The 21,682-nt window shown below is 37.1% G+C and overlaps 1 protein-coding gene across 1 annotated transcript in view; it reads right to left on the bottom strand.

Annotated features, from left to right (window-relative positions):
* KCNQ1 (potassium voltage-gated channel subfamily Q member 1) overlaps positions 1 to 21,682 on the bottom strand; it is a 340,508-nt gene that overhangs the window by 107,580 nt on the left and 211,246 nt on the right. Inside the window, exon 13 of the mRNA XM_029961027.1 lies at positions 5,622 to 5,697. Within this exon, the coding sequence (XP_029816887.1) occupies positions 5,622 to 5,697 (76 nt within the window). The remainder of the gene's footprint in view (positions 1 to 5,621; positions 5,698 to 21,682) is intronic.

Genomic DNA, 21,682 nt, shown 5'->3' with positions numbered 1-21,682 from the left:
GTCTAGATTAGATATTAGGACGCAATTCTTTACTTTGAGGGTGGTGAGACACTGAAACAGGCTGCCCAGAGAAACTGTGGCTGCCCTATCCCTGGAAACAATCAAGGTCAGGTTGGAAGGGGTCCTGAGTAACCTGATTGGTTGAAGATGTCCTTGTTCAAGCCAGGTTTGCATTATGTGACCTTTAAACATCCCTCCCAACTCAAACTATTCTATGATTCTATGATTTCTGACCCATTCATTATGCTGTCTACAGATACCCTGTAGCTAATTTCAAAGTTTAGTGAAAACTTTGGTAACACTGTTACAACTTCTCCTTTCTTGCTGTTTTTAGAACAAGAAAAAGAGTTTACAGTGGTAGCTTCTAAGATACCAGAATCTGTATCCCATTTGAGGTCTCAGAACTGTTCTGTCACCTGTACTTCAAAAGCAGATGTCTCTGCACTGCTTTATCTTACGTCACACACTGCAGGTTTTCCTCCATTCCATGCCACAAATACCTTCTTTTCTAAGCCAAAGGAAAGTAGGATACAATATAAAAAACAGGCTGTGGCAGTCCCCTGTGCAGCTCCCTGCACCTGCCTGAGAGGTAGCTCCCACATTTCAGGAATCGTTACTTTAATAACATCACTTCATCAGAAAAATCATATTTCAGTCAGCCAGATTCCTGCAAACCTTGCATGAACATGATATACTCACTAGTGGAAGGGTAAACAGGAATGGGAATTGCTTCAATCTAACCAAGGAGCACAGAAGAATTCCCAAGAATCCCCACTGCTTACACACATATAAATCATAACTAACATCCACAAAAAAAGAAATATGGTTCAATGATGGCATAAGCCATCTTTCCCTGGACTAGTACTGTGAACATGATGATATTAAAAAAAAAAAAAAAAAGAAAAAAAAAGAAGTGTTTTAGATTATTTTTGTACTGTAAATAAGCAAGAGAGAAATCTGAAAGATGAGCTTGAAAACTCCAGGTTAAGAAAAGCTGTTAATTCAGTAATAACAAAGATGAAGAGCTTTCTCTTGCCATCCTCATACTCTCACACAGGAGCCTGACAGTAGACAGAGTAGGTATGCCTCTGCCTGTTCATCCTTTACAGGGCTGTTTCTTTCTCTTTTAAACATGAATTGAAAACCTGGAGTAAATAGAATTTATGAATAAAGCTTAATTTCTGAGTAAGATAGGGTATTTAATAGTCAGTACTGATTTTTCTGTAATTACTTCATATTGAAAGCTGATCTTTCATGAGAAAATAGTCCTGATGTTAATTTTTTAAAAGGAAAAAAACCTGCAGCAGGCAATGAATGAGTATTGAAGAAACAAAAGTAGAAGCCAGCCCCACAGCTTTTCTTTAACTCTTCTTTACTTTTGTTCCTCTGCTAATTAACCAACACTCATGGCAAAACTCTTCTTAAATGAGTTAAAATTTCCCCCATCATATATGAAAGTTTGCAAAAGGCACAAAAGCCAATGTCAAATATTAAATGTGCACTACTGGCTGTTGCTGTTCCCTAGTAACTGGATGGGCAGGGAGGCATAACATGGGAAAAGGAGAGGGGAACCTGGGCAAGGGGAATTTCTGGGAAATGTAACCAAATAACAGTAAAAAAAAAATGGGTAGAACATCCTGTGAAGCACAGGACACTGAAGTATATTGTTTGGTACAGCCCAGTATGGAGATTAGAAAAGATTGCACACACAATTCATGATTCATACCACGACAAATGAATTACGTAAGATGATGAACTACAAGACTATAAATGTAAGATTTTCCAGGGAAATTGTAACAGGTCAGGCAACAGTTATGTCATCAGTAGAGCTGCAACCTGTATTTTTAATTTATGCTATGTATAGAACATTTGCCATGGTGAAAGACATACCACAAGTTAAAATTGTATTTTAGAAGGAAATTAATTTACTCAACAGGAAGAATTTACATGTAAAGAAAGTAAAAAAAAAAAAGAAGATTTAAAAATGACAATGGGAAATCAGAACAAATTTTTGGTCTCTGGATCTGTGATGGGTACCACAGTTGTATCCATGTTCATAAGTTTTAAGACTTTTAGAAACTTTCCTAATTGGAAAACAAAGGCTATTCATTCATGAATCAAGCTAATGGAATAACTGAGTATGGTGATTTTCTTTCTGAAATTAAATTATAAGGTTAGGCTGTGTCAAAGACATCTGAGTTATAAAAAATACAGAAAATTTATTTTTGGTAGGTGGGGTGAACAAATCCTAGAAAACAATTAATTTCTAAGTCTACTTTCCCTGTAATCTGTAGAATCCTTCCTTAACCATAAGCCATTCACCTTAACTGATGCACAGGACTTGTGTTGACTTCTAGTAGAATGTGATCTTTTGTACTGAATTTGAAACAGTCTACAGACTTTATGAGAACATAAACACATCTATAAAAAAGGTATTAATTCTTTATAATAGTATGCTGGGTTCTTACACGGGTATCATCATAAGGACTATATTTAAACACAACTTTGAAATACAGTCTAAATTTCTCTCTTGCTTTTTTAAGAGGAAATGAAACCCATTTGCTTCACAAAGACTTGCTTTTCATGTCCTTTGAAATTCTTTGTTTCCCTGTTTAGCTTTTCTTTATTTATTTTATTTAATTTTTTTTAAAAACAGGAAGGCTTTGCTTTTTAGCTGGCTTTTGTCCTGGTGGTACCATCACCCCCTGTTATTAACTGATCTCTTAAAAAAATGTATCTAGTCAAATTTAGGCATACAGGTGTGTCCTGCAAACAGCTGGTATAGTTTAAGAACCATGCTGGGTTCATGCTGGGACCTGTTTTGCAAAATTTTCCTCTTCCTCTCCTTCTTCCTATGCTGCCCTTCTCAAAAGCTTCACAGGCATCTCTAAAAAGTACTCCTTTAAAGTGCTGGCCTTGCTTAATGTTCCAGCTAATTTTAAGCATGAATAATCCAATAGACTTCAGATGAAATTCATTTGTGGGTTTGTTGTTTTTTTTTCCAATAGTTATAGGAAGAAAATATCCGATTTTTTTTAACATATATTTCACATAAACACAAATCTTAGAAAACAAATATCTACCAGAAAACAGCTACACAGACCCCTTACATCCTGAAAGATACATTTTTAAAATGCATCTTCTGCTTTACCTTAATTTCAGATACTACATTGGTCTGATTATTAGAAACAGTACAGTCATTACTTGGCACATGTTTAAACATTTTAATTTCTTATGATTATTTTATGTGCATACAACAGAACAAAGCAGATTTACAACGTACTTTTGACGAAAGAATAATGGCAGTGGTTATCTCTTTAACTACTGGAGAGATTTTCAAAAGCACCTTGTGGTTTGAATTTCAAGGTGACTTTGTGCATTACGTTACTTAGGTGCTTTGGAAAACTGTACCTTTGGTGCTCTCCAAATTTTTAAACTCGGTCATAACCTTGTATTCAGAAATTATGGAGAAGTATCAGATACCCCCTCACATTCCTATGGGGAGATTCTGTTTCTGACAGAAACAGCAGCGTATCACTTGCACACAGGAGTGATTTGAGATACATTCTACTTCAGCCAAACTGACATTTTTAGTTCTTCAGTAACAGCTAATATTGATCGTTCAGGAAGAAGAAAGACTGCTAAAGGAGGATGAGAGACAACCTTGTTGAGGGATTTTGTAGATGGCCAGGACCAGGTCTTTTGCAGATCCAAAAGTGAGAGTACAACTGAGAAGCCAGATTAGCAACCGAGATACTGAGCACAAACAAGTTTTAAGTATGAACTGAATGGTCCCATTCTATTCAGTCAAATGCTTTTTCAGCTTCTATCAAATCATCTGCCGCAGGGGAGTTTCATTTATTTGCCAGGTGGATAATGTTGCACACAGTGTTCAGGCATTTTCAAAATCTGTTTTTGACAAATACCACTTGGGAGGCAGATATACAATATGTAGATTTCTTGTTTCTAAGCAGTTCAGTTAATACCATGGCAAATATTTTATGATCTAAATTTATGAGAGCACTGATCCAGTAATTACCACAGTGCAAAGGATCAAAATTAAGTGAATAAATTAAAGTTAAATGGAACTGGCCATATTTAGGCAATTTTTCACACAACAGCAGTAGACACATCACTGGAATGGGCTACGTCCCTTGCCAAGTTACAAGTGCTGGCCAGCAAGTGCGAAAGAACTTCTAAACAAAATGACTATAAATATTATTTTCAAGTAGTCTGGACATTGTGCCTTACTTAACCTTAGTCTAATAATAAAAATAGGTGAAATGTGATAGCTGAAAGTTTCTGAAAGTACTCTCTTCAAGAAAAGCCTGGCCATGGGTGATTTCAGCCTAAATGGTGATTGTATGAACACATTATACATAACAGAAAAAATTTTCTGAAAAGTTTAGGCAAGGTTAGCCATAAATTAGATCATGAATTTTAGTAAAAATGAAAGTATTCAAAGTAGAAAATTGCTAAGGAATTCAGACAGTGCTTCTAAATTTCAATAAGGAAGTCAGAATCATGGGTTTGAAATAGCAGCTAACACTGTCTTACAGATATATTGGACTGTTAGTCATCATCATCACCTTCTGGATCCTAAATTTTGTGCCCTTGAAATTCGAAGGAAAAAGGACACCCTCCCTTTTTGGAGGGTCTAGATTAAGGGTGGGAAAGCTTTTTGGTCTATTGTAAACAGTAGTGGAGAGGTCATATATGAAAATGGATGTGGGCCATTAAGACCCACTCTTCCTTTGCATTTTCAGTTGTTAAGCCTGCTCTCCAGAGATTATCCATTATTCATTAATTTTAAGCAAAGTTATATAGATATATATATACACATATATATATATATATATACACACACATATATATATATTCACCTGGTTTAAATCAAGCTGAAGGCTGTTAACATGTGTTTTTACTGGATTAACCAAAATTGATTTTTAGAAAATTTGCAGTCATAATTTTTTATTCAGACCAGGTAACAAGGTTAATTGGCCACTGTTAAATGCTTATGGCAGCACAAGACCACAGCAAGTGAAGTGGCACACAGGAAAGGTATGTCAGTGAGGGTCAGAGGAGTGAAGAGAACGAGGATCTCATAAACTGGGAAGGAGGTCTCCTACCTATGCAGAGGGAGAAGGGAAAAGAAAGAAGACACCTTCAAACACACTAACAAATTTCCACCCTGGTTTCTTATCAGGACTTCATTATCATTGAGTAAGGGACAGAAACAAGGTTGAGGTAGTATTTTAATCTCTAATCCTACTGACTCGGCATGACAGCAGCATACAGCTCAGAATTAATGGAGACATACGAGAATGTTTGCACTGCGAGAAAGAGACAGCGATAACAGAGGGTTAAGGGTCAAGTCCATTAGCAGAAAATAACATTTTAATTCAGACTGCATTTCAGGAGTTTAGCCTATTTCCAGTGCATCCACAGTTGACTAACCCGCTGCGAAACAACCACCCTATTGAAGGAGGGAGAGAATAGTGGGTGTAGCTCACCATTACTGAAATGAATTGTGTTAGTCTCTCTTAAGTTTCTAAAAGAAACAATGAATAAGGAGAATAAAAGGGTTTATTTAGAAAAGAAGCTTTTTATTCACAACTCACCTGAAACTTTTTCTTTGCCACAAAGTACTGCATCCTACGAATCACCTTAATTGCAGCACGGTGATGTTCCCGCAGCCTGTGGGAAAAACGAGGCAGGTGAGTGGGGTGAAAGAGCATCTCCATCCAGACAGTAAATATAACAGTCTGCAGTAAATGCTTCACTAACACGTGAATGTGTAATGGAAGTAGTTGCAATTACAGCCTGGGAGCACAACACACCATTATATTGACCTTCCTCACCTTTCAAGAGGGCTATAAAAATCCAGGATTTTATCTGACCTATGCTGGGTTTGCATACATTTCACAGGTAAAAGACATGTCCACATAACCTCTACCCACATCTCCCAGTTTCATTTTCACAAAAAAAGCCCAAACTCTCGAGTTCCTGCATATTCAGCCATGAACAGTTTTTATACAGTCACTCCAGAAATCCAGCTTTCAGTACTGAGGTTTGTTTATTTTTGTGGTATTCTCCCCCAGTTCCTACACAATGTTTCTTCAATTACAAGAATTCTTTGTTTTTCAAAGAATTATTTAAAAAAAACACTTAGAAGATTTTTGAGTTGTTGACTCCCTAAGCAATCCAAATGATCTAGTGGTAGCTGGATGCAACATCTACATACACATGAATTCCCAAACTGAACTGTAAGTTTATATAAAGACAAAATAATCTGAAAGACTTTTAAAAAATCAAATGCATTTGCATATGAACTGAAAGCAGAATGAAAAAATAATAATTTGCTCTTTGTACTTTGAAATAACTGCTTTCCATAGTATCTGACATTATTTTTCAAACAGTGCATTAAGACCAAAGGATATTCCAAATTTTTCAAAGCTTGCAAAAATGGTGCATTTTCCTTCTTAACATTAAAGTATCAAATCAAACATTTAACCTGTGGCCATTATTCACCTTGCTCATTTTATTACTCCTATCAAGATATGCTTTAATGACATTACAGCACACTCCTTATTTCCTTTTTAAGTGCATGAACATCTAGCATTTCTAACTCTCATCTCAAACAGACTTCCAGTGATGGTTTTAGGGAGTAGCATCAAAAGCAGAGTTAGATATTCCAGATGTTTTATCTTTATAAAATTGTTATTAGTAATACTGATAGACCAGCATACTGAGATGTCAATTTGCAGTGCTTTTTGTCTGTATTGAACATGACAGCATTCATACTCACTAAGGGATAGACAAGTCATAATTAAGTTCTGTACAAGTTCATACAAGTTTGGGTCTTTGGTATGATATGGCATGGTATCACCCAAGCCTCTTCAGCTAAATATAACCTGGAATTTTAGTGAGTATTCAGCTGTTTCTTTGTGACAAATCTCTCCCCGCAAACGAAAGTTCTGTATGTGCAAATGGTGGATGCCTGTCCTCTGGATAGGAGTAGCTGGGGTGTTCCCTTTCTGAAAACTCACACGTTTTATTAGGAAAACAGCTTTCTGCAAAGCCAAAAACAGAACTAAAAAACACCATCATTTTCTACTTGTAGCTATTGTCTCTCCGGTACATTCTTTCTGTTATAGAAATTGTTCAGATTCAGCAATGGCAGAAAAAATTGCTTTCTCCAGAAACAGGATAAAATACATTGCTTTTCAAGCTAATAACATACAACTTTTCACCACATGTGAAAAGCTCGCTACACCTCTAAATGTATTCATATAAATTGACTGTACCTCAATAATTATGCACCAAATCTGCAGCTGGATCTGCATAGGGAGGCTCTTCTCTCTTAACACCTTACTGAGATGTCTTAGAGACACTGTCTTCAGGCTCCTGCTCCCACAGATCTGGCTGCAACATCATGGTTCGAGTTATAAAAATGGAAATCTGCTATTCCTGACTGGGATAGCTTAGTGTTTGGATCAATTCCCAGTGGACAGTTAGCCTAAAGCTAGTTCACAGTACCCCCATGCTGCATCATTCTGCTGCTAGGGACAAGGAGAACTTCCCCAAAAGCCAAGGGAAATAAAGTGTTTGGGTTTTTACGTTCTGCCTCGTGGAGATGGGAGCCAAAAAGGTAAATGCTGCTTAACTTGCTAGTAAATATCAAAGGTGTGATATCACGTAGCTATACATCCTACAAATAAAAGCACACAAAAACATCTTTTGACAAATAGAAATATATTTGAATGGCAATGAAACTGCTTGTAGTATCTTGGTTTATGCCTCATTTCCTCTGGGGTGTTCTTCACAGTCCATCATTTCTGAGTATAATATTTTTCTTTGTGACAGCTGGTCACTAGTAAAGCACACCAAATCCCTCATTCTCTATCTAGAGGACAAGTCTCATCTATAGGAAAGGCAGCTGGATAATAAAAATTATATTTGCCATTCAGTAAAATAACAAAACTACACCACCAAAATGATTTTCCAATGTAGCTATTCCACATCAATCATTTTTCATGCTGACATGAACTTCCAAGCCAAAAAGGAAAGTTAATATTCTCATTCTAATCCTTCCCATTTCCAGTTCCAGTAAGAAACCTTACAGTAAGCTTGTTTCTACTTATGCTGTAAAATCTAATTCTGCACAACAGGCTGTCCCGATTCCCCAAGATTAAATGCTTCTGCAATGAGGGAAGGGAATAAAGGATTTAATTAGTAGCCAAGGTTATGATTCACGGTTGTTTGATCTCTTTGGCAAACTGGTAACAAATGCTTTAGTAAATTGAGAGCTTAACCATTAACTGGTGATATTTGTTTGTTCAGCCACTTGTGACATCTCTGAATTTTGGTTACCGAGGGACTGTCTGCAACCTCTGGGCACATCCAGCGTGCTTAGATGCTCAATACACTACCACCCTCAGTTCCATGAATGCTTTATTTTTGTTAGGAGTGTGGCAGGAAATGACCTCCCCTGAGCATGCTGCCAGAGCAGCAGGACACCTTCACGGTGCACCCGTCCCCAGGAGGAGAAGCCCTTTGGAGAAGCCCTACTGTGCACATGGTAGCATGGAAGCAGTTTTTAGGGATTACTGGGATACTTCAGAGAGCCTGCCTGCTTCAGTGTAGCTGTGTGAGCTAAGCTCTCTTGCAATTGCAATCCCTCATTTTTAGATGTTTAGTTTTGCCTAACTTAGGGAGAAAACTAGTTTGATAAGTGCATTAGCAACAGGGTCAGCAGACGTGGCTTTTGCTCTTTTGGCAACAAAGCTGTTTTCCTCTCCTGAGCATTCATCAGGCTTTGAGCATCATTGTCACCATACCCATTAATCTCATAACTGACATCTGAAGGGACTTGCCAAACACCACTTGAGTGTTTCTAATAATCAGCAGCATATTACCTTGAAAAATAAAATATACAGTATGTCTGTAAAATCAAGCTAAAAATTACTGTTTCCAATACCAGACAACATCTCAGCCTGCACCTTTCCGAAGAAAAATTGCCAATACCTTTCACTGGCAACCAGTAATTTTTTCTCTCAATAGGACATCAAGATCACCTTGAAAACAGCACCCGGTACGTGACATATTTCATGGACTTAAACTCACAGAATTAGATCCAGAAGCCACCAAGGAAGTTGTAACACTGTTACAACCCTTAGGAATATTCCAGAAGGATGAAGCAGGATTACCAACAACAGAAAACTATGCTAGTGGTAACAGTGCCAAGAGATTCATGCAAACCTGCATTATTTTCAGGTAATAAACTTGGTCTGCTTTATCTGTGCACTGAAAAAACCTGTTGTGGATGACGGCACTATTCGAAGCATAAGAAATGAAGATAAAAAAAACCTGACAAAAACCTGACAACAAAATGAAATGGATTGATCACACACATTTCAAAAGAATGCCTGACAGAATAAAATTACTAGAGATCCTTAGTTTTTCCTGCCTCCTTTTGTTGTTAGGATACTTAACCTACAATCAGTCATTGAGAGGAAACCTGATCTCTTCATTAGTCCATCAGAAATCTGGACTGGAATTTCACTTAATTTGGAAAACAAGCATGATGAAGAACTTTATGCAATTTAACAGACATTCTCATTTAGTTGGAAAGTTGTTACACATTTATAAATGCCCCAAACTGTTGCAATTGAGATATTTGTACATTTGACTGCATATTATTAGTTTTTCACAACACAATCAGTCAAAACCTTAATAAGTTTCCCAAGGTGTGGCTCATTCCTCAGACCTCCCCTCACCAACAGCCACAGCGAATGTCACCATTTAGCAAGCACCCAGCTGCCTTCTTCCTGCAAGGGGACCTGCAGAGCCACCCCAGAAGAATGGTCTGGGACAAAGGTTAAGATTTTTTTTTTTTTTTAAACCTTTTTATGAAAAAGGAAGTAAGCAGGTGCATGGTTTGGTTTTTCTATGATTCAAGAAAAAAAAATAATTTTCAATTAAATTTTACAAGATCAATCCCCATTTTGAAATACAGAGTTCTTTCAAATGCATAATAAGAAAGGAAAAACAAATACTAATTAGAAATATTTATTGTCCTTACAAAGCATCTGAATTTTCTATCCAACCCTTAGTAATGCCATTAGAAGTTCCCCTTTTCATCTCAGGAAGGTGTTCTACATATTAGTTTAGTGTTAACAGAAATATTAAAGCAACAAGACAAAGGAAAGGTGGTGCTAATTTCCTTTTTATAACACTTGTCTTTCTGTTCATGTGCAGAACATTTTATTACCAGGACCGTAATGTCTGGCACAGACCTCCCAATGAACAGGGACACTGATATTATCGGAGTTAAAAGGTCAACTCTGTCTATTCAGAATGAGTTTAACAAAAATGAAAACTCAGTAGGAGAGAGCCACAAATTTATAATATCTTTTACAAAATGGCCATTTCTCAGTAAACCTAACACTGATTTGAAGTCAAGCTCAGTTTTCAAACCTATTTAAATTCTCTGCAGTCATCTTAAATTTCTGACTTGGGACAGAGTAAAGTATTAGAAAGAAGGCTGAAGTCAGTTGGCCTGAAGTTTTTGGCACTAATCATTATTTAGATTTGAACTTTATCTTTAACACATCAGTTTTTAATCATATGTTGTGCATGTGAACTGAAGTATTTTTTTCCATTCAGGCACTGAAAAGCGTTCCTTGTCACAGAATCTGGTGGATGAGATTCAGAGTAACTACATTAAGTCATTTCATTAGTGCATTTAAGTCTAATGAAATCTTTCATCTTTAGTCCTCCAGGCACTTTAGGTATAGAATTTGCTGTGGCTGAAGGTTATCCTGTCATTCTCTGCCCATTACATTTGATGGGAATCTCTCCGTACTGAGCAACATTTTAGATGCTGTAAACTGGAAGGGATTAGTTTGCATTGCTCTGTATTCTGAAATAGGAAATGCTTGATCACCATACCCAGGAACAATATCAGAATCACTGATTTTTTTAAATGATGTCAGTTACCCAGTTTCTCTTTTCTTTTGTTGCCAGAGTTTGGCAACTGTTGTTTGCCACAAATATGATACATTTATTAGAGGCTCTCAAAATAGAGCCTGGCCCATAAAGTATGATGACATTTGAGGACTGAAGTTTAATTAAACTGAAGTTTAATTAAATGGGTTTAGTGATTACACAGAATTATAGAATGGCCTGGTTTGGAATGGACCTTAAAGATCATCTAGTTCCAACCCCCTGCTGTGGGCAGGGACACCTTTCACTAGATCAGGTTGCTCAGAGCTCCATTCAACCTGGCCTTGAACACTGCCAGGGATGGGGCATCCACAGCTTCTCTGGAAACCTGTTCCAGTGCCTCACTACACTTTCAGTAAAAAATTTCTTCCTAATATCTAATCTAAAGCTGCCCTCTTTCAGTTTGAAGCCATTCCAACTTGTACTGCCACTACATGCCCTTGTAAAGAGTCTCTCTACATCTCCCCTGAAGGCTCCCTTCAGGTACTGGAGTTTACATAAATGCTCCCATACATTTTCAATTTATGAATGTGTTTAGTTTTAATGGACAAACATTCTTTACTGGACCATACCCTCTAGAGTTCCCATCCATTCATGAAAGCAAAGTTAGAAACTAGTGACAAGACAAATGAAATGTGAATGAATTCAGCTATCCCCCATAGTCCTCACTGCCAGGGTCTTCATATGTTTAAATGCAATAGAAATACAGAAATAATAGTTACACATAGAACAAGGAGAATCACAAACAGCAGGCAAGGCAGATTTTTTAAATTTCTTTGGTCTTAGCATTCAAAGTCACTCTAGTAATTATCGGCAAACAAGTAAACTGTTTATGAAAGATCTCTGTCTATTGAACTCCTATTCATGGTTGTAAATTGGTCATGAATGCGTAAGATTTCATTAAATGCATTTGTCCATTTAAGTACTGAATAATTCAACAATAGCAAATTGTTTCTATGAAGACATTTGATTAATAATTTGTATAGAATAGTATGTTTCAAGGGTTTAATTTTAAGAGTAAAACTTTTTTTGACTTAAATGCATGTCTCATAACATAATTTCTGTTCCCTACCTCAGGGAATGCAGGGACTGACTTCCATAGGAATACCAGTGATTCTAGGTCAAAAAATTTCTCTGCAAGAATACTCTGCAAGAGTAATGTCAAAGTTACTCTTCTGGTCAACCCTTCAGTCTGTAAACAATTTGATTACTATTTACTAATTGTGAACATAGCCCCAGTGGAAGAAGCTTAAGCTGAATTAACTCTTGTAATCTTCTTCCCCCACTATATATTCTCCCAACTATATGTAGTTGGTCTTTTTTTTTAATTAAAAATATGTAATTTTAAAACCACAGTCATCTTTTAATGGATTTGTATTTTATTTTACAGCAGCTTTCATGTTTCCCTTCTCAAAAGTCATGGGTTTAACTCAGAAATCCTTTCATGCGCTATAGCAATCCTCTTCCTCTAGAGATAGCTCGGTCTAGTTTGGTTCAAGGATTTTTAAGAGAGATGGAAAAAAGAACAAGCTTAAAAATAACATTGCCTTTGGAGGATTTTGATATTTTAATATCTTCAGGTAATAATAAATATAGTCCACTATTATAGGAAATGCTTTAGAGAGGAAAAAATTGTGTAGGCTTTTCACAATCATGCCATTGCTGCATGGTCTATAAGTGGGGGAAGCTGGAAAGACGCAGGTTCCCTGTGGGATGGGAAGCTCAGCAGCCAGAACTCAGAGCATGACATGATCTCCCCAGCCCTCAGCTCTATCTCGGCAGAGATATAACAGCTGGGGAAAGGCACATGTGCTGGCTTCAGCATGGCACTGGGCTTCCCCCTGCTTTGGGAGCCTTCACACAGCAATAGCAGCAGGTGAGAGAGAAGCCTGAGCAGCTGCCTTTGGAAGGCCAGAAAGAATCCTGAGCCCTGCATTAGTGGCCTTGGAGAGGTGTCTGAGGGGCGATGCGGAAGCAGGAGTTAGGGGCTCATATGGAATGGGAAAAACAAGCCCAAGAGACATGACTTGTGTCAGGCACCAGTAGCAATTTGAGACTCAGAGAGACACCAAAAAACATGACTTTAATCCTTTAATATATGCTAATACCAAGGCAACCTGAAATGAGTATTTAAACACAGGTCTGAGAAGGGAAAGAACCATTGCTCTCCTTACTTTTAGTTGGCACCAATGAAAATAACAACCCACTTCTGTGGGTCAGCAGGAGATGGTGAAAGTTTTTTTGGAAGTTGTTTTTCTGGTAGGGAACACAGATTTCACGAGGTGTTGCAATTCACCCAAAGTACAAACTCTCTAATATCTATACTGCTGCACAATGACAGTATTGCTGTAACTCAAGGTAGATCATATTACAACTGAATTTTCAAGAACAGCTTTCTGCAAAGCATTTATGTGATTCCAAAAGACTGGACACAGGATAAGAAACACAAACACACCATTAAAAGCAAAGTTTTTAAGCATGCTGACCCTCTACTCCATTCCCAGTGGTCCCTCTATATTCTTCAGCATGTCCTGACAAACAAAACAAAAAATGGTTTCCAACTAAACCTAAGAGGATCCAGAATAGCTAAACAGCACAGGATTTTGAAGTGCCACACTTAAATTTGTTCAACTGTTTTGGAGGGGGGAATGGTCCAACACATACTGTCTAGAACCAGGACAAATAGCTGTAGCTAGAATAAAGATCACATGTACGTTTTCAGAACTAATGGAATGCTGGGGCAAACAGATGTAGCATCAGAGATTTCCCTTGTGGTCTGCCCACAGTGATGCTAGCTAAGAACATAACCCTCACAGTAACGGTTTGTACTGAAACTGGGCAAGAGCAGGAAATTTCTTGCACATCCTAAGTCGCCTTTGCTGTATATTTTCACAATTTCCCTTTAACTTATGCCTGTTACCAGGGTATGAAAAGCTGAACAAAGGACACAGGAAAAAAATAGGAAAATAAAATTATCTTTGGAAGATACCAGAAATTTGTGCAGAAAAAGTAGGAAAAATATACAAACCAGTTCCCATTTTGTCAGAGTTGATTGTTTCCCAACTTTGGTGATGTGATTATCAAATACCAATTGATATTGATACCCAGATCAAATCACAGTGAACTTTTATTCAGCTCTTCACTCTCTGCATCTTACTGAGTCAGAAGGCTGTTGCTTTTTCACACGGTTCCAAGGCCAAGCTATTTGAAAGTAGCTAGACACAAATGAGATTACAGATAAGTAAATAATAATGTACAGCACTGTCTTACAGACACAGTCTGACACATTAAACTCCTTTTCTAAACAAGCTGAAGACAGAACACAACAGAGTTTTTTGTTCAGAGCACATGGGAAACCACAGATACTATTTTGCATCATCTGGTTAAGAGCAATCTTTTCAGATAAAAAAATATTTTTTGCAGAGCTTGTCACTTAAGGTTCTGAATTACACAAGGAAATTCAGGGCTACAATCAGTGGCACTAAGAAGAAGTAACCATATTTTCTATGGTTATTTGTCTCTCTATTTTTTACCTATTAAACTTACAATAACTTTTGAATATTTAACTGGCTGATGTTACACTACTTCATTATGCTCAAGAAGTTTTTTTACACTACACAGTAACTTATTTTTGTATTCATCATAGAGAGCTACAAGGCCCCTGCAAACTCAAGGCTGAGTTTGACTTTTCTATTTGCCTTAAATTGCACTGCCCAGAATTCACATCAGATACAACCTGTACACAAAAGTACTAAATGCTGAGTATGAGATGTAAAACCATCAAAATTACGTAACTCATTAAGATTCCTCAATTATTTGTTTCTACTCTACATAAAATATGCTTATTTAATATATGCTATATCTCACATCTTAATTAAGACTCATCATGTAATACTACTGCTGCCATCCCATTTAAACTTTTGCTTTGAGACAAAAGAAATAAGCTTTCATTGGGTCAACTACTGACACAGTTCACAGGGGATCCATGGAAGGTCAAAACAATATTGCACTATTTAACCTCACACAATGACTTAGCCAGAACTTCCTTCAGTTTTTTCCTACATCTCAGTGATATGTGAATTATAAATAATAGTGAATAGGCATAAAAAATTGTCTCTTCCTTGTAAAACAATCATAGGCAAGAAGTAAGAGTCGCTCATACACCCTCACAATATCAGCTATTCTACCAAGGCAAAGTAAGTAAGTCAAGAGAGTTTCTCAGTGGTTCAAGACAAATGAAAGTCATTGCACAGTTGTGACTGACAAAACAAAGCAGATCTGCTGTTGCAGAGACAGGAATTAGAGTAGGAAAAAAATATTTGAAAGGAAAAAGCCATTGATGTGAATGGCAATATTTCAATTATTTTGGAAATCCTAACATTTCCCATGTTGTTTTCTATTACAGAGGGGATTGGCAAATTCTCCTGCTGCTCAATAATGAGAAAGAAAAAGTGGAAATCACTGCTGTGAAGCTCTTTCGAAATCCTATATTCTAAAATTGTACCATGTCAAAATCTCCCACCATTGTGACAGATATCAACTGAAAAACATGAGGCCAAATTCTGCTCTTATTTTCACTGTGAGACAACAGAAGGGACTGGAAGCTGATGCACTGTTAGGTCACCTTGGCTTCTGGCCTGCCATCTCTGTAGGGGCTCTGGATGTAACTTATGCAGTGATATAAGTGTCTTCTCACAGCTGCACTTTTTAGTGGGTGTAGCCTCCAAAAATAAACTGAAAGAAAACTGTAAACATGAGGGTGTTGCTGTGGTTTGTGTAAGCTGCAATGAAAAGCACAGCAAACTGTAAACAGATAGCATTTGGACAAGGGGACTACAATTCTCAAGTCAAAGCCATCACTTCAGGAAAAAAAGGCAGTTACAAATGTAGTTCAAGACTGCAGTTTTTGCAACTGGAAGCATTCTCCAAGATTTGTTATTTTACAATGGTGGAGAAACACATGGGATTTCAACTTGTGGAGAACAGCCTTTCCCTATAAATCACAGAGTGTAATCTGAAACCTAGAAACAGCACAGGGGCTCACATTTATGGATTTAAAACAGATGAAGAGCAAGCATGCTCTTAACCCTTTCCCCATAATTCCTTCCCAGTACAAAATGGAAATGAATATGCAAGTACTGAACAGAAATTAACTTGATAAAAATCAAGATTAATACAATTCTGTAAACACTGAATAGTTCAGACTTCCCTAAGGACACAAGCACAGAATTGTGCTAAAGCAAAGCACTGTAAAACTGTTCGAGCATAATCCACTCTTCGGACTGTTCTTTCATCAACTTTTATTTAAGCAGTTTATCTTATTGAGATTAGGATCTCTCCTATAGAGCAAGACCTGGCAAACACAGACCTCTGGTTTTGAATATCAGGCTATATTTCATTGGAAAAGAAGTAACTAGCAGCTTGTCATCTCACCGTAACATTATAAACTCCTTAATCAGGCAATAGGAGAACTAATACTAACACATTAGCAATAATTTCTCTTCAGAAATATGTAAGAGCATTAAGATGATATAGTGTTTATTTATTGTCACTCAAGATCCCCAACCATTTTTCTATCAGTTTAGCCCCTCAGTGGATGAAAAAACCCAAACCCGGCAAAGCCTATTCCAAAATGAATCCTAAGACACAGCCTTTTTCTTGATTTTTTTTTTTTTAATTTAAATAAAAAAACCACAGTGTAAAAGAATGGATTGGAATATCAGCATTGCCAAGACGCATTAGTCTATACCTTGTCACTGTCAGAGTTCCAGTACTTCTAGAAATTCACTCACATACATAACACAATGGTGTGATTAAAAACAGATATGGGCTCGGATTAAAATAAAGTATGATGGTATGCCATGTTAAATCTCTACACCAACGTAATATTTTAAAGCAAACTCTGAACCAACCAACACAGGACAGGAGAAGAAGAAAGATAATTTTAAGTTTACTGCAAGATCACTCATTGCACACACAGTATTTGCCTGTGGTAATTCAAGCTCTGTCCCTTTATTGGCTGCAGTTCAGTGAAGGGGTACTTTTGTCCATGTCTCCTGTTGAAAAGCTAGGGTGTCTCTGTACTTCATTGAAAAGGTTACAATTCATAGAAAAAATGTCTCTAAAGTGGCAATGATGGGCACCCAAAGCTTTTTCAAGTGAAGAAATAGCTACCTGAGAACATTAGGAAAACGCATAAGGAAAAAGAATTCAATCTTAGCCACTGGGCATGTGGGAGCATTCAAAAAATGCAGACATGGCTAGAATTTTGTGCTACAATAATCAGAGGGACAACCTAAAAAAATCTGAGCTGTTTTGAAAAAAGTTTCTTAAAATGCTTTCACGTAATTGTAGGTGCAAAGAAAGATTTGGGGAAAACACAAATTCACTCTTACGACAATTCACTCTTACGACCAGTATTTGATAGGTCAAATCATGTATTAGAAAATCTCCATAACTATAATAATCACATCTTTGTTTTTCCTTTTGAAACTATTTCAAACCAAAGAGTGATTTTTAACAAATTCATACTTCATGAAAAATTTAAGATTAGACCTTTAACTGCATTATCTTCATCCTTTCATCACTACAGCTTTTCCAAGCCTCAGTATTTTTCAAGAACATCCTCCCTTGCTTCACTTTAGTAGTCCTGCAGATGCTTAGATTTAGATTTCACATTTGTGTCTTGTGAACCCACAATGATATTTGCGTACAAACACCTATGGATGTCCCACTGGGATTTTCAAAGATGTCTATCAGCCCATCTAACTAGGATGACATACATAGTTCTGAAAAATCCCATGGGATAACCTAAATGACTGTGGCAACCTGGTCCATTCCGTATGTAAGCAGATGTTCAAATTCTGTAAGTAAGAAGGAAGAGGTTCTTTGCATCTTGAAAGCCACTAAAAATATGGACTGTACCACATTTACTGAATTATGTATTCCAAATGGATAGATAAACCCTTCTTTAAAGCACGTCCAGTGCAAAAGTTCCTGTATAAATGTACCAAGCTGCTTTGAAGTCCCCATCTCACCACAGCAGGTGCAGGACCACGAGAAGGACCACGAGACTTATTGAAGTCAAGGCAAGAACTTACACAATGCCTAAACTTACACACTTGCTTAGCATACCAAATGATCAGCAGAAACTTGAAAAATTAGTATATATAAGAAAACATTTAAGACAGTAAATGGAGATTACATATCGTGGAGGATTCTAGATATACACTTATTAACCAGGTTCCTATCTTTTGCGTGGAAAAATCTGACCTGAAACATCCGAGTTCTCCTGCTCAATCTAAAAGTTAAAGAATATGCTGTATTATTACTATTGCAAAAAGAAGGTAAATTTTATGAGCTGATATGCTGGAGACAAAAACTGGCTGGGACTAACTACTCTGGTATGCGAACTCTGTTTCTTTCTTCGGCTTCAAAGCACAAACACAACTCAACAATGTAATATTTTCACCTAGAATTATTCTCTACTAAGTTAAATACGGAAAACAGTATGTGTTTTAATTACTTTCTCCTCTCAAATAAGAAACTGTTAACAAGCCAGTTGTACCTTTCAATTTAATTTCTGTTACACAGAAAAAAATATTTTTCTTAATATTCCTGTTTCCCTGTGTAAATATGTGATGTTTACAGAATGATTAACAGTTGAATACTTTGTTAGAAATATCAAATAACTTTGTAACTTTGCAGTTTTGTAACACACATTTCTGCAAAGCAACAATTCCTCAATAAGGGCTGAGGTTCAGCTCAGCAGACAGGTACCCCTTGATCCTGGCCAGTTTTAAGTGGGTTTTATTTATTCTAGAAATACTTTTTTTTTCAGTGGCACCAATACAGTCATAGAATTCAGTATTCAAAGAAGTAATACAACCACACGTTTCCCTTGGCAGTATCAGCACAGAGAAAGTTAAATGGAAATGAAAACTAAACTACTAAAGTCCAGAGGAGTGACTACAGTCCCAGATGGACAGTCATTTGAGGGAACACACTAGTAGTGGAATTAAGGAGGACTCAGCATTGCTATCAATTCTACTACACCTATCTGAGAATTAGGAGATTCCCACCTCAAGATTAACATCATCCAGCATACACAATACACATGGCAAACATTACTTAAGAAAGCGGAGAGATATCTTGCTTGGCATTAAAAGTATTATGATAATTTCCTTTTTTGTGTGTGTGAGATGGGATGCACACATACTTCTCACTCTCCAGTGTCTTTCCTGCAAAAGAGGTAGAATCAGCTGCAGTTAGCCAAACCCTCAACTGGTTCAAACTTCTTTGATTTAATTAGACAGGTAATCCCGAAAGTCTTACTTAGAAGAACATTGCATCAGGCTCTCTTCTTTTTTCTCACCATACCCCTGTGAGCCAGCTCTCCCCCCTAGCCACTTTCCTTCATATTAGCTCTTGGTCCCTCTCTTCTCCTCTGACTTTCCTACACTTTCCAATTACCTTTTTTTTCCACCTCACCTTTATGTTTCCTGGATTTGTCCTGTGGTTCCTCCTCTCTGTTGTATTAGTCATAAGTTACTTATCTCCATTTTCACAGCCCTTCATAGCATACTGTCACTTTAGCCATAGAATCTAATGGCTGTCCCCACTCTTCCTCACATTTCCTTTCTTGTTGCCTTTGTACCAACCAACACTGCAATATAGCTTTTTCCTATTTCTCCTTACTTTTTGGCTGCACAACATCTCTTTCTTGACAATGGAACACAATTCAGAGAATATAACTCTCATATCTTGAGGAGCACAAATGCTAAATAGCAATACAGTGAAATTAGGCTTTTAATGTAGCTATTAGTTCTGCAATTGTGCTTTCTGCATTAAACTAATGATACAGATTCCTTGCAACCAAGCAAAAGCTTGTTCTTCCAAACTTCTGTGAGACTAGGGCTGTTTTGGAAGAAAAAGGACTTACCAATCCTCATTGGTACTTCCTAGTAAGCACTTTGCATATATACTGGGAGTACACTGATATTTATAGCCAGTTTTTTAATTATAATGCCAGCAATCACTTTACAGATGTTTTGCTTTGTGGAAAAACTGGACAGATTTACTTTTCCACAGGCAAGTATAAAAAGCATTGATTACTTGTTCCATGTTATTATCTTCTTATCATTGGCAGGATATCTTCTTACCATTGATGGTGGACTTGGCAGTGTGGGTTAATGGTTGGACTTGATGATCTCCAGGGTCTTTTCCAGTCTAAATAATTCTATGTTCATGTTTTAAATGAAATGACAGTCTGGTCTGAATGCAAGGAAAACCAAGCTGATAATTTGCTTAAAATCCAACCAAAATAAGACACATTGCAAACAAATTTGTCTACTGAAGTAGATGCCTACAGGCAGAGAGACTCCAACCTGGAGTGCTGTCCTAGAAAGTTCTTAAAAATCAGTGTTCTGAGCCAAGCACACACAGTGCCTTGTGGGGAGAAAATGCCTGATGACAGTGTGCATGACAGAGGGACTCTGCTGTGCATTTCTGGGATCAGGTACTCAGTGATGACTTTTTTCATGTCATGCTTGATATCTGTTGACAAGAAGCTCTGTGGGGCTGTGACTGCTGCTTTTCCTATGGGCATTTTATCCTTGTAGCAACACCAGGGAGACACCTACAAAAGGTTATGACCTATGAAAAGTTCCGTCTCGTTCTGTCTCTTAAGAACAGCACAGTTTAATGCACAAGGCAAATGTGCTTTCTGCAAGTAACTGAGAATTTCAGCCTCTAGCACTTCTTAGTAACATTGGATTTTTTAAAACATACTAAATAAATTCCTAAAGATGCAGACAGACATCTATGAAACACTTATTCAAATTCTACCAATTACCCACCTGTCTCAGAGTTGCCTTATACCTATAAGAGTCTGGTCTTTAACAGAACCAGAAATCATTTCACTTAATCTAAGACCAAACCGGAAACAAATGGATTGGTCTTTGGAGAACCCTTGGACTTTTCACATTTAAAAAGGCTTAAATATTTTTTTCTTCATGCTATTTTTTTTCTGTTTGCAAGCCAAGACATAAAGCCACAATAAGGAACAATTTTGCAGAATTCCCAGTCTGAATTGGAAGCAGGAAAAAACAAAATAGCAAAAAATCAGATCAAAATCTTTTCCCATAAGACTTTCATGACCCAGTTTAAAAACCCATGAGATTTGGATGAGTCTGAGAGACTCCAGATGAGGCAATCTTTGCTCAGTGCTCCAAATGTTTATCCACTTTCACTGAGAAGACTAGATGACATTGCTCTCCAGAACAGATTATCAAATTGATATTGTTTGTCCCATAACCAGATGGCCTCTGTCTAGGCTTAAATGCAAGTCTAAATACACCTAAGTATACTTTCCCCTTCATTTTATAAGTTTAAGTATTATCCTCTTTTGAATAGTATTTACATATGTTGTCTGTGTGTACATATACCAGACAAAACAGAGGAACAACAAACGAATTAGCTATATTTGTACAATTAGGTGATTAAATTGATTTTTTTTTTTTTAATGCAACTCCTTTTTTTCCCAGCAGTATGGAAGGTGTTGAAATGTTTTATCCTAGACCACAGCCTGTACTGACCCCTTTAGCTGCTGCTTTCCAAGCACACATTAATAACAAGCTATTAGGGTAACTATTTAGTTGCAGTCAGGTCAGTGGGA

Source organism: Manacus vitellinus, unplaced genomic scaffold (genome assembly GCF_001715985.3).
Source record: "Manacus vitellinus isolate BGI_N305 unplaced genomic scaffold, ASM171598v3 scaffold_30_pilon, whole genome shotgun sequence".
NCBI classification, from domain to species: Eukaryota; Metazoa; Chordata; class Aves; order Passeriformes; family Pipridae; genus Manacus; species Manacus vitellinus.
The sequence above is the reverse complement of the archived record's forward strand: the minus strand, read 5'-3'. Positions and strand labels throughout refer to the sequence as shown.